This window comes from Plasmopara halstedii (genome assembly GCF_900000015.1).
Source record: "Plasmopara halstedii genome assembly, contig: Scaffold_3060, whole genome shotgun sequence".
Taxonomy (NCBI): Eukaryota; Oomycota; class Peronosporomycetes; order Peronosporales; family Peronosporaceae; genus Plasmopara; species Plasmopara halstedii.
This window is the reverse complement of record NW_020189964.1, coordinates 259,432-274,765: the sequence shown is the minus strand read 5'-3', so window position 1 is coordinate 274,765 and position 15,334 is coordinate 259,432. Positions and strand designations below refer to the sequence as shown.

The following is a 15,334-nucleotide window of genomic DNA, read 5'->3' as shown; positions in this document are numbered from 1 at the left end:
CTTCACGTCGCACGTACACGACATCGGCTTTGGCATAAGAGACCGCGATGCAGAGTCGCTCTTACTATTCACCCGCTCAGGTAACCGATAGGCCAGCTATATTAAGTCCCATCAGAGGTCAACTTTGGGAAATATGACACATCGCTTGATCATGCCTCAGCGGAAACTCACTCTATAGACCCGAAATATGATCGCTCTATCTGACATATCTTGAGATTGTGGCCAATGGCCACTTCAGCATTTGTAGCTCTGTCCAAGGCACTAAGCAAAACATTACAAGACATTTCGAGCAATTTCATGTCTTGCATCGAAGGTTTCATATCTTTTTGCTCGCACATATGGTTTCTCTACTATCTAGAAAAGGTGGGTTCATGACTCACCAAAGCTTCATCAAGGGAAAAGTGCGTAGCACCTACAGTTTTTTACTTCCATCCGAATCAAGGCTCATGGCGCTCACGCAATACCATACAAAAGAGAAGTACTATTTGAATCCAGATCTAGAGTGGGAAAACGTTTCACGCTGTCAAAACTTCTCAAATTCGCTGGAAAATCTGAAATAATCCTTGACATTTCAAAAATTGTCTTTTTGGAAGATGCTTGTAAAAATTATCCCTATCTGGTATCTTTGATGACTCCGCGTATGGTCTTCTGTTTTGGTCGTACGTAATTGCACGATGATCCAGTTTCTATCGGGACTTTTCACTGTCTTATAAGGTTACGATTGACGATCAACTAGGCCATGAGCTCCACTTCTTTAGGACACAGTCGCTCTTGTACGATTGGTTCCCATAAACCCCGATCTTCATGAGGTACGATAGCGCGTAAGTTCCTCCCTACTTGGCAACTCTATCCCCACTGGATTCAACGTATACGGTGAGGGCTCGTTGGACGACCTTGCGTGGGATCTCGACCCTTCGTAAATCTCAGCCAAGAGAAGTGGACACGCATGGTGCGTACATTTTGTACTCCCACGTATGTAACACCTACGAGAACTATGGAGCTGCTCGAAAGCACACCCAGTTTGTATGGAGCGTAGAGACTCATTCTCTATATTTGCGCATGTTTGATAAGTGTATTCTTTTTCTGTGTGATGTGCACAACAATTCGCAATATGCACATGACTCCTGAGAATCCTGCTCACCGATGGGATAAAGTAGTCGCGGAGAAGCAGCAGTATTTTTGACTATTTACTACTCTTCTATCTACAAGAGCACTACAACGAAATAGCAACTGCTCCACCATTCGTTTTCCACCTCACAATAGCGACAGATCTTCTTGGCAGCAAAATTATCCTCATTTGATACTTACGATCACTGTCATGGAGAATCTATCGGAGAAGATGCTGCTAATGGGCAATATCGATATGCGAGCAATTTTAAATTTCGGGACTACTTTTTCAGATATGAAAGGATACTATAGTCCTCACTAATCTGCTACTAGCCAAATTTGATATCGTAAACCTTTGGCAGTGCACATTTCAATCTATCTGTTCAGCAGGAAGAATCAGAGCTGATATGGAGTCGGAACCTGCCGAACTAGACATTTGTGACGAAAATTTAAAAGAACGAGATGTACTTTTGCTACAGGCGCACACAAATTCAAAACGTATAAGAGGGCGTTACAAAAGCTAAAGGGAACGAAGCAGACATGAATAGATTCAGCGACCAGAAGCTGAAAGGTCTTAGTGCCCGTCTGAGTGCTCCTTCTAAAGGAAAAAATATGTGGAAGAAAGCCTAAAAAACCAAGGCGAAAAAAGGTGCCAAGTGAAGCGAAAGAATTAGAAAAGGTACATCCATAAAGCGAGACCGAGACGATATTTTTGGCCGCGAAAACACAGATAGCAACTTTCAGCCGAAAATTCCGTTGACCACAAATTGGCATTCGCTAGAGCTAAGAGAAAAAAATAGGATGCGTTAGAAGTAGATTAACAAAATGGTCAATGGATTACGTCTGTCATCAGAAAAGTTTGATGCAAAAAACGAGGCTCTGAAGACAATGTTAGTCAAGGTTTACGAGGAATTTGACTTGATTTTCGGAGCACTGCTGCCTGGCACGCCCGCAAAATTAGGGTGACTGTCGACTACTTCTCTCTTGCCGTTAATCAAAATTGGCGTGCTAACTGTTTCTATCAAACGAGGGACCAGTCTTGTGGACTTAATTCAAGTGCGCAACTCTTGTGGTGGCGTCTCGGATAAAGTTTGAAAGAAGCGAAGTGGCGATCAGCGCCCACTGCTTGCGTGCTCATTATTTCTTCATTTGTTGCTGCTTAAGCCCGAGATCGACAACTTTTTCATTCGCTCGTAAACTTCATAGAATTGGATTCACGAACATGTTCGCTGAGGAAACAACAAGTCCTGGACCCGGTACTGATATCCATGCAGATATTTATCCTTCACAATGATATCCATGCAGATATTTATCCTTCACAACGGGCTCTTTTATTCAAATTCGATAATCCAGCTTTTCAAATGAGCGGCTTTGACGCAATATTATCGATAGAGCTTCATACTTTTGTTCATTAGAAAATATATCTGTCAATTATTATTGAAGGTACGTTCGGCATAAACCGTGACGATTTCTTTTCTCCGACTTCTGTACTCGCTTGTGCTACCAAAATGCATCGATTGAATTGTTGTGCTATCAATTGGACAGTGTTATCATCTGACAATCTATAGATGATGGTAATTACCCAAGAAAATCATGGGCTCTGCTTTTTTGGATGTAAAGCCTGTGCTGCTAGAAACTATGTTAATTCGATGGCGCGACACCTTGGCAGAGCTCTAATCCTATCATATATTAGGACTGACAGTCTCTTCTTCCGTACGTTGCTTGTATACCATCTAAAACGTGCTAGATACTGCAAGCTTCGACGGCGAATTACATACCGCCACCTATAAAACAACGAATACAAACCGACCCTATACTAGAGAGCGCATTACACGGTCTGCTTCAGGGAACAAAAGTTTCAAAAATGGATCTTCAGTCAACATAGACTTCACAACATCCGTGGGTTCGTGTCGGTAACGCTTCTGCCACTTCTTGTGCTTTTTAAGAATCTGGTGAGCTGTGCTTCCTTGAACACCGTCCTATCAAAAATAGAGTGCTCAGCCATTGCTATAAATCTCAGACAATTCATGCGTACATTTTCGAGCGCATTCAGGATCTCGATCGCTTCAGCGCGCACTATACGACTTTCTTTGACTTTTCCAATGCTGCTCGGAAAGTCCAGCATATTCAGAAGAAAGTCAAACAAACCTAGACGATTTGCAAGATACACGATGCCTGAACTTGTGTCTTGATCGCCGTGCTTAGGGTATTCCGAGACAATCCGTCGTATAATGTCAAGTACAAACGCGCTCTCAAAATGAAGAGGTCCTCCTCGATCGGGGTCAACGAGCGCCATCAAGCAGGACAATGCTGTGGAACACATCGGCTGCAATGATTCGATGCATGTTTGAGACATCATACACACTCGAAAGATTCGAACAACGTTGACCACGCACGGCTCGCACACTTGCGATCGAACTGTTCCATTTAGGTAAGCGCAGCACTTCACTGGAATTTGCAGTTCTACAGCATTTTCCATCAACCATGTTTCATACTGAGGTCCGACGGAAACAATTTTGCACTATTATGCTCGTGATATAATAAGAGGTATGAAAATTACGAGCTTACCTGAAGTAAACACACTATCGATGATCCGACGAGGTCGATCATGTCAATATCACTTTCAATTAACTCGTTTTCTTCACGATCAATTGTCAAACGTTGTGCAGATGTCATAATTGCGAGCTGCCTGAAAAGAATTTCGAACTCTGACCACAAACACGTCAAGAAATGTCTGAAGACAAATAGCAAACATAGTCAATCAGTACGATCACAGTATTTGCCAAGACTTACGGACACAAGTTACGCACAGAGGGTCGTGCACATTGAAAGTTGGATCTTTCATATACAAGGACAGGTACACGTTGCCTGCCATGGGGGCTGAATACAGGTCGGAATAATCGATCTCAAATGAGTCAACTACTGACGTGAAGGTCTCACTCTTTTTATTGGTAGTCACCGATGTCGAAGAAAAGTAGATAGTAAGAAAATTAGCCACATTGTTCCGCAGACGGTCGCGAAAGGAGGCATTCCACACCAGTACAGGTGTCATGTGATCAGTCTACAAATAAGGTTAGCAAACACCTGTAAAATTCTAATACAGTTATAGCCGCAATCACAAAATTATACCATAATGTACTCTAAGATGGTTTCCGGGCTAGAAGCAATTGTTCGGACAATAGCCGGCGGAAAAAAGCGAGAAAGAGCCTGTCTTGACTCAGAGCATAACGGTGCTGAATCTTTGATCATCTCATAGAGAATCATCACTGATGGAATGCGCAGACCTTCGGCTGCGTCAAATTTGTCATCAATAATTGTTTCCTCCACAAGCAACATCCAGCCAATGAATTCTAAGTAAATTCCCGATTGAAGGATCTCCGAGACACATTTGATCGCAGCTCCATTCGCACAAAAGTTGCGAATAATCTCAAGTGCGTCAGGGCCAACGTCTGGGCAAATATGAATCAGCTCGACAAGAATGTAACAAATACCAATTCCAAGTGCGGCAAAGCTAAAGCTGTCTAACTTCGACAAGACCTGAAGTGTCGAAATGCAGTGCAATCTACACGGGAGGTAAAGCTGCTGAGTCAGCACAAGACAATTTTCAGCGTCTTCACTCTGCTGTACTTTGTTGCCTGGTGGGTATGAGAGGCGCAACAACATCTTTATAGCGCTATCATTGCCAATTAGACTCGTTTCTACCAGCATTGGAGCCACTGAAGCGGTTAGCGATAAACAATTTAGAGCGGTCACTCGTTCCATTGTTGTCCGCTGCTCTTCGCCGACTTTCCAGCCAGCATATGGAGGGAGTCGCTCAATGATTCCGTCCTTGTTAATAAGTTCTGGAAGCGAAAGCTGTCCACTATCAATAAACAAACACAGCTCCTTAAGAAATTTTTCCGTAAGTCCCAGATTTTCAATGGATACTGGATCCGAGCTTTTCTCAATGACTAGAAGGTACGCCATCAGCATTTCAATATAGAGACCACCGACACAGAAAAGATCTGCCAGATTGATAAAGCGAAATCGGATGGCATCGACGTAGTTCTCATTTGTCGTCAAGGTGGGCTCTACAGAAGCCCTCGCAGAGACAAATTTTTTCAGTTCGTGTCGCATTTCACTGTTCCAAATTAGCGTGTAAGACTCAAATTCTCCATGAAAGAACTTGAGAAATTCGTGATGGCTGCTCAGTAACATTAGTTCAGACAAGCTTGGAGTCATCAGGGCATCTACAACCTGTTTGACTAAAAGATTGGGTGGCGTGAGCAATCCGCTCTCATCTGAGAGCAATCCACCTAGTCTACATAAAGCACGAACAGCCATAATAGCTAATTGATTTCGAGCCTCCACAACAACTGTCATGTATCCTTCAACCTCTAGAGTATAACTTTCGTGCAGCCGGGTTTGAACAGTAGCGTCGTCCAGTTCTGTATTGTACCTTGAAAATAGCTTAATTAACTGCCACAAGACGCCAGCTTGAACAAGGCGATGCTGATTCTTCTCCAGCTGAGCCATTCTTGATATGACTGCAGCAACACAAGATAAGAACGCTTGTATCCAGCAGTCGCTGAAGCAACAATAAACTTACCTTCAAGTGCCTGCTGCGTAATTTTCGATAAAATGAACGCCTCCTTTTGAGCATGATTCCACATCCACAGAATGCGAACCAAATCCACCGGCAATGTTGATGACTCAGCAATCCAGCTTTGTCCACGAGGCGATGCCACAATTTCAGTGACCGTTTGAAGCAAGGTGTAAAGCACTTCAAGTCGTTCTGTATTCTTAGTCGCATCACGATCAACACTCGAGCTGACGCAGAAATTGAGAGCTTTCTCCAAATTAATCAGGCTAGGCTGCTCCAGCAGTAGCTTACCTTTGAAGGATGAAACGACGCACGTATCATAGAGAAGTTCTGCAGCGCAAACAGAAATTTCGAGGGATTGAGCTGCTGTCGTTCCTTCTGGAACAAGCCCATCTGCTGTGCAATAATTATGCAGAAGTAGGAGTAATAGATCATATGCATCAAACTCATAGTTGACCAGCTCTTCCGGATAGCGCTTGCACATTATGATAAGGGAGTGGAGCAGAAGCATGACATTGTTTGGGTCATGCCCAGCAGACAACAAAGATGGTCTCGGGCACGATAGAACCCAGTAAGCTTCTTGTAGCTTTTTCAACCTGTCATCCAGAACAAAAAGTCAACGCTGCAGGTAACAAGCGCCAGAAATTTGAACACGCACTTTGTAGTAAATTCACTCGCAGAGATGCTTGACGAATGTAAAATTCGAGATTTTTCCTTGAAGGCAGTTTGGATAGCGGCATCGTATTCTTCCACATCTTCCTCGTTGGTAAGCCCTAAAAGTTGCCGCGCTTGGCCATTGTCAATGGAACCTTGACGATGTTCTTCGATGCGCCATTCCTTCGTTAGCTCTTTCATAAAGGACACGGGGTCAGCGATGGAAAAATCACTGTGCTCACAAAACTGGCCGAGATATACTCCACCACACCAGACTTCATCGAGCAACTCCTTATATGCAACAGGCGCCATTGCACAGAATCTCCAATCACGATATGCGTTTTCTTCTAAGACTTCAGCATAATCTTGCCAATGTATTCTACATTGTGTTTGCAAGTGCTTCCGCATGGAAGCGCTCCAAATTACTTGCGGGGACTGTTTTCCATCGCGAAAAACCTTCGCAAACGCATAGGAAGACAAATTATCGAGCAAGTTGATCATACCCAAAGGAAGAATGTTTCTTAAAGCGCTTGTTTCGTCAAATCCAGCTTGATCTTTGTGTGTGGCTTTGAGCACGCCTGCCATAGCTTCAAAGTCTGATGACTCTACCAGAAATGCCAAGTAGAACAAACCCCACGAGAACAAAGATGATCTACTTGACACGCCTTCTTCAAAAATTTCAGTTATAGGCTGCTCATCACTGAACAAAAATTTTAGCAATGAGGCGACCTTTTCCCAAAGAACTGGATGGTTACTCCGAAGCAAAATTGGTAAAATTGGGCGAATATATCGCCAAAGCGTTGTCTTTCCTCGCGGTGGCGGAAAAATGGGCGAAGCGGAGTTGCTACTTAATAAGGAATTGCTGTGAGCAACTGAGAGTAAAACGCTGATTGCATCATGAGCCATCTGAAGCGGGTGTAGGTCTCCTCGAAGTCCCACCTCCCATCGCAATTGGGCAATATCCGTCAATTTCACTTTTGTCGATATTGGTTCGCAGGTTGGATCATCGTGACACTTCACCCGAAAAGAAGTGACATCAATGAGCTTTTCATTTCGTCGCTGCTTAAGTTTACTCAAACTGATTGATTCAACCTTTTTGCCGTCGTCACTTTCAAGAATCCAGAGCTTCTTCGTCTTAGCATCATCACCAGCAACACGTTTAGTCATGTGAGCCAGCTGGAGCAGCTGGATTGCCAGCTCCAGATTGTGTTCATTGCTAAGTACCCGCCTAGCATTTTCAGGGTGCAGGCACAGGGCACGAACGGTGCGAAGAAGACATACCAAAATTGGCGCTTGCACAGTCTCACTCATCAGCGTCCAAAGGTGATCGATTTCGTCAAAGCTTACAACGTCCATATTTCTAGCATGGGCGGCTGCCACTACCCCCATGCTCTTTATACACATTATTGACATCTCCATATCGTTTCGGTACTCTGCGTTAATAGTTTCCCGTAGTATTCGAACATATAGTGCCACCAAAACCGCACCAGGATCTCGTACAGGAACCTGTTCGGGGCTAAATTCATTAAAATCGTCCTCCAAGGTGACAGCTTCAAAATTATACAACTTGTTTTGCAGATGCGTCAACAATCTGATATAGCATCCACCCACAACTGTTTCATTGGCAAGACTTGGATATGAAACAGCATAATTTTGGTAGTTCCATTGAGTCTCCGTTCCTCCGCTACTGATTTGAAAATGAGTATACCGCTTTATCTCAGCGTACAATGCAGACCGAAGTTCCTCCCTTGTCTGCTTGTTCCAAATTATTTGAACAGACTCATGGTCCAGGGTGAGCATGTGGAATAAAAGTCGAAAATTTTCTTGCGTGTGGCAAGAGTGTGACGTGCCTCTACTTTTTTCGTTTGATGATTCATTTATTTGTAGGAAAGATGGTTTCTTGCCGCTAAAAACATCAAAAAAATTTCGTGCGACATCTCGTTTGCGAAGACGTGGTTTGTTGGTCTGAGTGTACGAGCTACGAGAAAATACTTCGTGGTTTATAAAATGGGCATGTTGTAATCCTGCTGAAGCCCCGCTCACAGAACAATTTAATTTGCGCAGCATGCGGGCCTTTGACTGCTTATTCTCAATTGGTGCCTGAAAGGAATCTCGCCTATTACGCACCAGAGTTGATCGCTGACCTGGTAATAACGAACGAGTAACGGGATTATTCAAGTCTGGCACTGACACGCAGCGATTCCTCGATTGAATACCACTAGTTTGTTTCCCGTGATTTGCCACATCACTTATAGACAATGTTTTTCGCATGATGTTCTCATGGTAAATCTCAAAGTCTGCAACTTGCTCATCTGAAATTACATCCGTTACAGCTCCTTGGGTTGGTGACTCGGTTGTCGAAGAAGCGCGTTCATCACCACTGTACTCACGCAATTGCTCCTGGTGTTCCATTTTCATAATTTCACGCTCCAGTCGATCGTAGTCTTCAATCTGCTTGGCAGTTCCGAAAGGCTGCTTCAGAAAGTGGAGAAATCCGAAGGGTATCATTCGCGATAGAAGTTGCTTCGATCGATCGTGTTGACTCATCCAAAGAGATACTAAATACCTGCTCACGCATCTCTGATCAAAAGACTCGTCAAATAACACTTGATAGAAGTGCCGCAAGACAACTCCCTCAGTCAGAGCTTTGTCGCGTATGTTTGAAGCAATGTCGGGATCGCATTCTTCAATAGTCGTCTTCAGCAAGAGAGTACCTAAAAGAAGATTATAGTACAAGGAGTAAGCACAACCACAAGGACTTAAGCTCCTTAAAGGGAAATACGTACAAGCCTCGACCGTGCTTGCGCAACGGGACCGAAAAAGAGTTTTTAGAAGAGTCGAGTATGATTTTGCCACACCACTCACTAGCATCTTGAACTCATCTTGACCAGTCGTAGTTGCCCGTGAACAAATGCAACCCTCAAGAATTTGTAGTAATCCCATCATGACGAGAGGGCCGGCCTTTGGTCTTTGGCTTAGGTTGCTTGTCTCGAGGTACATATCAATATCATTCAGACGTGTGATGAGAGATTCGGTTAAATGAGCATTCGAAAGAAAAATTTCTTTGTTTTGCGACTCCACTTCATCACAACGCTCGATGGATGTCGGGTCATCGCCTTAAACATAAATAACTAATGTATAAGCTGTATAGCTCGCACAACAATAAAAAGAGCTCTTTAAGCTTACTTGGTGGCGCATGAGCCGTCAATCGTCGTAGCAGCAGAGTTGTCCAGAATACAACAAATTCCTCGCCATTAATCAATAGATTCGCCATCGCGTCCGAAATCATATCAGCCTGTCCTATCTCTTGAAATCCGTAGTAGGACGACGAAATGCGAAATAAAGCTTGAAGCAGTGTTACTGCGGCGCGCTCTGGAACAGGTTTGATCTTCGCAACGTAATGAAGCTGGGCACACATAGGCCGCAAAGCATCCTTGATGATTGTTTGGCTGGTATTGTAGTGAATTCCGCTTGCAGAAACATTTGCATTGAATTCTGCTACAATCTCGACAAAGCTGAATATCAAGAACAGTCAGCACTGTCAGGTTAGCACTGCCAGGTAAGGTTACGATAAAAACTTACCCTCGATCGCCACTCTTTGAGGTGATGCCTACTTTACCAACAGATCCAAGACGTTGAAGATACCAAGCTCCGATTGAGGAATCGTTGAAAAAAGATTGCGTTTCAGTTGCATCTTCTACTGCCGAGAAAGGTAGTAGCCTCAAACCTCGCTGATTAACAAAACCACCGATAAAAAGCTCGGGATTCTTTTCGCAAGTCACGGAGACATCATAGATTGCACATAAAATCCCGTCACGGTCTTTAGCCATGTACGTTCGCACCTGACCATTGCGAAACTGAATGTCAAATTGCGCTGAGTCTTTCGACTCACGTACTAGACCGTAAATATCTATATACTTGTAAAACGTGACGACGTTGTCCTCGCTGTCAAGCTCCATTATTACCTCATTATGAAGTGCAAGAATTCTGTCTTGCATATTTTTGTACTTTGGTGTTACTTTTTGCACGGAAAACTCCACGAATGGCTCGCCGTTATCAAGCCCGTAGTATATTCTCTCCTCCTGAACTCTCTCCACTGTCAGATCACTCTTTGAATGAATCTTGCATCCTATTGCAGCTGCAGTCTCTTGAATACAATGATAAATCTGTGCTCTCATTTGAGAGAAGAACAGTCGACTTCGTCCAGTATAACCAATAGCAAAGCCGTCTTGTGAATCTGTAAGCATCGTCAAATGACCCATCTCCGTATAGAGATATTTAGAGCGAGTTCTGCCTTGCTGCAAGACCGTCACTCCATCCATTTCCACACGTAGTGCGCAGTCAATTGCATCTCCGTTTCTCGACCACTTGAAACATTGGACACCCGTTTCGGGTTGCATATTGCGTTGCTGGTATTGAAATTTTAGTCGATAAAGATCCGAGAGAAGCTGGGAGCGGAAGCGACAGCATAGCTTAAGCTCTTCTTCTTTCTTAGTACCTTTCAGTGTAAGCTTAAAGCCCTCTGAGTCTAACGGATCCAGACTGATATTAGTGACTGCTGTTAGCGACCATGTATTGGTGACCTCAAAATCACGCGGATCTATGGTGGAGAAGCGAGTGGGCGCCAGCGCAAATATGCGCTCGTACTTACCACGCCACGAAATCTTAACAACCTGGTACTTGGTTACAAACTCTTCGATAGGGATCTCGCTCAAAAATGCCACATTGCTCCTGGCATGTAGCACGTTGTGATACAAATCGCTGTCATGCTTTGAATTGTTTGCAGTGTTGCTTTCGCCTGAGCTGTTGCTGCGAAGACTTGACCTGATCTCGGTGGAAGGATGCCGATACAGCAAACCCTCCGACATAAGTAGACTTCAAATTAGTAGTGAAGCGGAGTCACGCAACAAAGTTTGACACGCTTGGCTATAACACTTGTATACGGTTTATATCAAGCCAATCAAATGGGAGATACGTGTGTGTTCTATCCAAACCATGCTTTTCTCTGAAGTTTCCATCTGGTAGTAGAAGCTCACATATGTGTCCAGTGCAAATCTCGCCGATCGGACACAAAAACGCGTCTTGCTGCAATCTACGAGCCACCAATTCATAAGAAGCAGCACCACCCAGCGCAAGTTTTGTGTTTATCAACGAATAAATTATCTGAATGGTGAAAGATTGACAAAATGGACCAGGACATTAATTTCGAGCTGCCTCCCCAACTCTTCACTCCTCGAGTAGCAAAAGATTCACACGCTATCAGGGCTAAGGCAAGCAATCAGCTATATAATTGATTGAAAAACAGCTGGGGGTATTCTTAAGTGTTCACTTCAGTTGATTAATGATTGATTATTGTATAACGGGGCAAGGGTGGACTGTAGTTTGTGAGCTAAATCAAAATATCGTACAATTGTACAAACTTACATTAAAATTCGGCGCAATAGTGAAAATTTGCAAGTACCGGAATATCGGTATTTAGGAAGATTAGGAAGTGGCCGTGGTACACGTAGGACATCAGAAAAGGAAGGCGGTTTCGTTATGAGAAATTGCAACACGTACTAGTCTGAATACTTAATCCTAAAGAACTTTTAAAACGCATCATCTGTGCGGTAAATAACGCGAATCAGAGTGAAAGCTTTCTGTGTGCAAAGGGCACGGCAACCTCATTGCAATTATGGTGGTGGCTTTTACTAATGGCATTGCTACTACAGGTTGGGTCCCTTTGCATGAAAGCGAATACATATTGTCGTATCCGGTTGCTCTCGTGTAGTGATGCTGTAACGAGGTATGACCCGCACTCTCATGACCTAACACCGCACACATTTGATGCAATTTCATCATTGATAACACCATATGATCGTACAGAATTTAAACTTTACTTTTTGTAAATATAAAGTCATAAATATTAAATATCAGTACTCTGAAGATGATGAGACTTCGGAAAGAAAAGGGGTCCGTGGCACTCACGGGATCATAGAAGCCTCATGTCCGACAATGATTTTGATATCTGGAACGATAAGAGCGTACATATAGTAAGTATGAGCTCAATAGAATTAAACTTATGTACTCATGAAGTAGTAGAGCGATCAAGCAGTGCCAGTTATCTTAGAGGCTCACGGTTCTACGTCTGGTAGGAGCGCCTCTTCGCGCTGCTAGCACGAAATCTAAGAGTCAAAGCTTCTTCTGCGCGAAGTGCACGGCAACTCCATTGCACTTGGTACCACTTGTACTCGATGCCACAACCGAGTCGTCAAAAGAATGTATGCTCTGCGACGGTGGAACGTCAACTGTTTGAATACGTGTGTCCTGGACAAGTTGACCCGCTGATCAAGGTCTTGTCCATCTTGGGCGCCGATTAAATCAGGGAATGAGTAGCAAAAGATCCGAAAGTGGCAAACGCTTGCCTGAAGGCTTTCAGAATGGTTTGGTGAGACACATCCACGAGCGCCTCAACTGGACTCTGGTGAAAAAACAGTTCAGTCCCGCTGATGCCGAGCGGTCAGGCATTTGGAGTATAGTACAGAGAATCTCTTTAGAAGAAAACAAAAAGGCGAGATGGCCGTGAATTCGGTCATAATCTTAACGAATCCACGCTTGCACTTAGGAGACCGCGCGGGGGAGTGGATGATTGTGTATATTTCCTCGGTAGAAGAGATGTCCCCAACACAAAGAATTGAAGCGGGAGATATCGCGGGTTTTCGCGCCACCTAGTTAGAAATACCGAATGCGTTCGAGAGTTTATCCATCCGTTAAGAGAGGCAAGAGCTGTAGACTATGTTCTAGAATTAAGAGATATCTTATCTGCAATGGCGTCAGATCCTCACCCGAGGGCGGTGTAAGTTCCAGCACCATGTAGGTGTTTGAACGAGCGCGGCGCGCACCAAAACCTTTCGCATCTACCTCACCTCTTTCTGGAAAGCTATGGGCATCTCATTAAATGCGAAGAACAATTTCGTGTTGTCAAAGATGGAAGGTGTACTGGCAGTAGAGGTATATGAGCGTGTTAGATGCAACCGATCCCAGCTTGTTAAGACAAAAAAGAGAGAAATTATAATTGCTATTCGGCAACACGATGCTTGCAGATGTATCATTTGTGTAGAAGAAGATATTTGCGTCATTTGTAACCCCTTTGCTCTCAATTAGATGGTACGGATGGCCGGCTCCAACGCAAGGCGGCCAGCGGGCGCGAGGAAGCCCTCTAAGAAATTAATGGTTTCTGCTGTACCGCGAGGAAGTCGCGATCAATGGCACTCGCCTCATAGGGGGGACTCATTCTAGGAGAGGAGTATCTTACAGCCTGAAGCTGTTGTTGTCGATATTGAGCCCCTGTAAAAGAAGAAGTCGTGTGAGTCTTTTTAGATTAAAGAGAGTCACGTGAATTGCGTAGGACTTCCGACTGTCGAAGCCATTGGACTGTACACGAAGTCACTTAAGATGCTGAATATGGATACAAGATCTGTGCGTCTTGCCAAGGAAAAAGAAGTTTGTCATGAGTCTTGTTGAGGTATTTCAAGGCTTTGACAGAATAAAGCGCTGTCTCATCATAGATCCAGATATGAGATCCTCGGTGTGGTGTGGCTAAAGCGCCATGAAACATAGATTGTGTGGAACCCAAAAACTAAGATGCTACGCACTTCTCTTATGGTGAAGCTTTTTTGTTATGAACCCACTCATTTGGTAGCAACTCGGAATGCAGAGGCGGCTGTTAGTCGTGGTATCATGTAATGGATGAGTATAGCCATTAGCCATTACACGATACCACGACCAACAGCAGAATTTTGCCAAACTCAAGGCGCGTCGCCGACATCCTTCGTATTGTCGCCCTGCGACGTTTGGATCAATCCATCACGCCCGCGAGATATATAATCTCTCGCATAGGTAAGTCTGCGACTACAGCAGCTCAGGGCCATAGCTTGAGCTCAGCTCACGGCCCATTCAACTTTCCTGGCTATTGCTGGCGTATGACGATGCAGAACGTTATGATTACTCTGATCATAAGCGTCCATGACGTCTGGGCATACTTGCCGAAATGGCACCTCAAACTCCTTCAGTAAGGGTATCCTCGCCACTTCACAAAGATACTGGGTTTGACTCTGGCGACGACGTTGACTTACAAAACGCTCCACGTGACAATGGACACCACCATTTTCGTCGACATGAGTCGGCAGCGGACGATGACAACTGGGTAATCGCTGTCCGGAGACTCGCGATGCTCTTCGAGCTCTTAAAGACGGGGTCTGTCACGATCGGGACTCCGCTGAGCGTCATGCTGGGGTCGCTTACCGCTGCGCGGAAAGCCTAGAAAGCTTGGAGCACGTTGTGTACCGGCTGCCTCATGTTGAGAATTATCGCGCTCTGTCGGAGCGGCTTCTAAATATCTAGTAGCCGAATGCGTGCGCTTCGAGCGACGGTGGAGCGCATGAGTCCGTTGGAGATGGAGATCGTTGTTCCCCGTGCTCGAAGTGGGTGGCGTACGCTTCCACTAAAGCTGAAGTTCAAGCTCCTGAAGTTCAAGCTATGTACTCCCAAGATCTATATTAAGGATCAACCTCGATACACCCTTGATTTAAAAATCAGAAACCCAAGTTTTTATTAGTAAAACCTCTGCCAGCCCTTGGGATGTTTTGCATGTAGTTCGTGCAGCGGGGCTGCCGTAGCTTTACGCTTAGAGGTAGCGTAAGTTAGGTCACCGACCTCTCGTTTTATACTTAGAACAATTACGAGTTTAGCGGATCGCAATCCGCTTACTCCAAGAGTAATTACAACCTTAACCCAAGGCTAGTTATCTCTTCCGTTAAAATCCAGAACTGACTTTATATATATTATCTGCGGCAACCCCGCCTAATTTAATTTTTTTCTAAATATGTATAGTAAAGTCTAAATACATGTATAACTACTGACTATCCAGCTCCGTACCGTATTTTTGTTTGGGTGTGGTCACACAATGCCCATCTGGTCACACCCCAGTTAGCAGGATATGTGTAACCCCGC

General features: G+C 44.3%; 1 protein-coding gene across 1 annotated transcript; it reads right to left on the bottom strand.

Moving 5' to 3' along the window:
- Positions 1-2,918: 2,918 nt before the first annotated feature.
- On the bottom strand, positions 2,919-11,211 carry PHALS_06572 (Endocytosis protein RME-8, contains DnaJ domain; the record flags this gene model as incomplete). Its single annotated transcript, XM_024719881.1, has 11 exons — positions 2,919-3,086; positions 3,143-3,433; positions 3,504-3,525; positions 3,591-3,601; positions 3,676-3,841; positions 3,918-4,168; positions 4,237-5,633; positions 5,696-6,285; positions 6,348-9,459; positions 9,530-9,858; positions 9,926-11,211. 11 exons carry the CDS (start codon positions 11,209-11,211, stop codon positions 2,919-2,921), a joined length of 7,623 nt encoding a protein of 2,540 aa, XP_024585136.1.
- Positions 11,212-15,334: the final 4,123 nt, after the last annotated feature.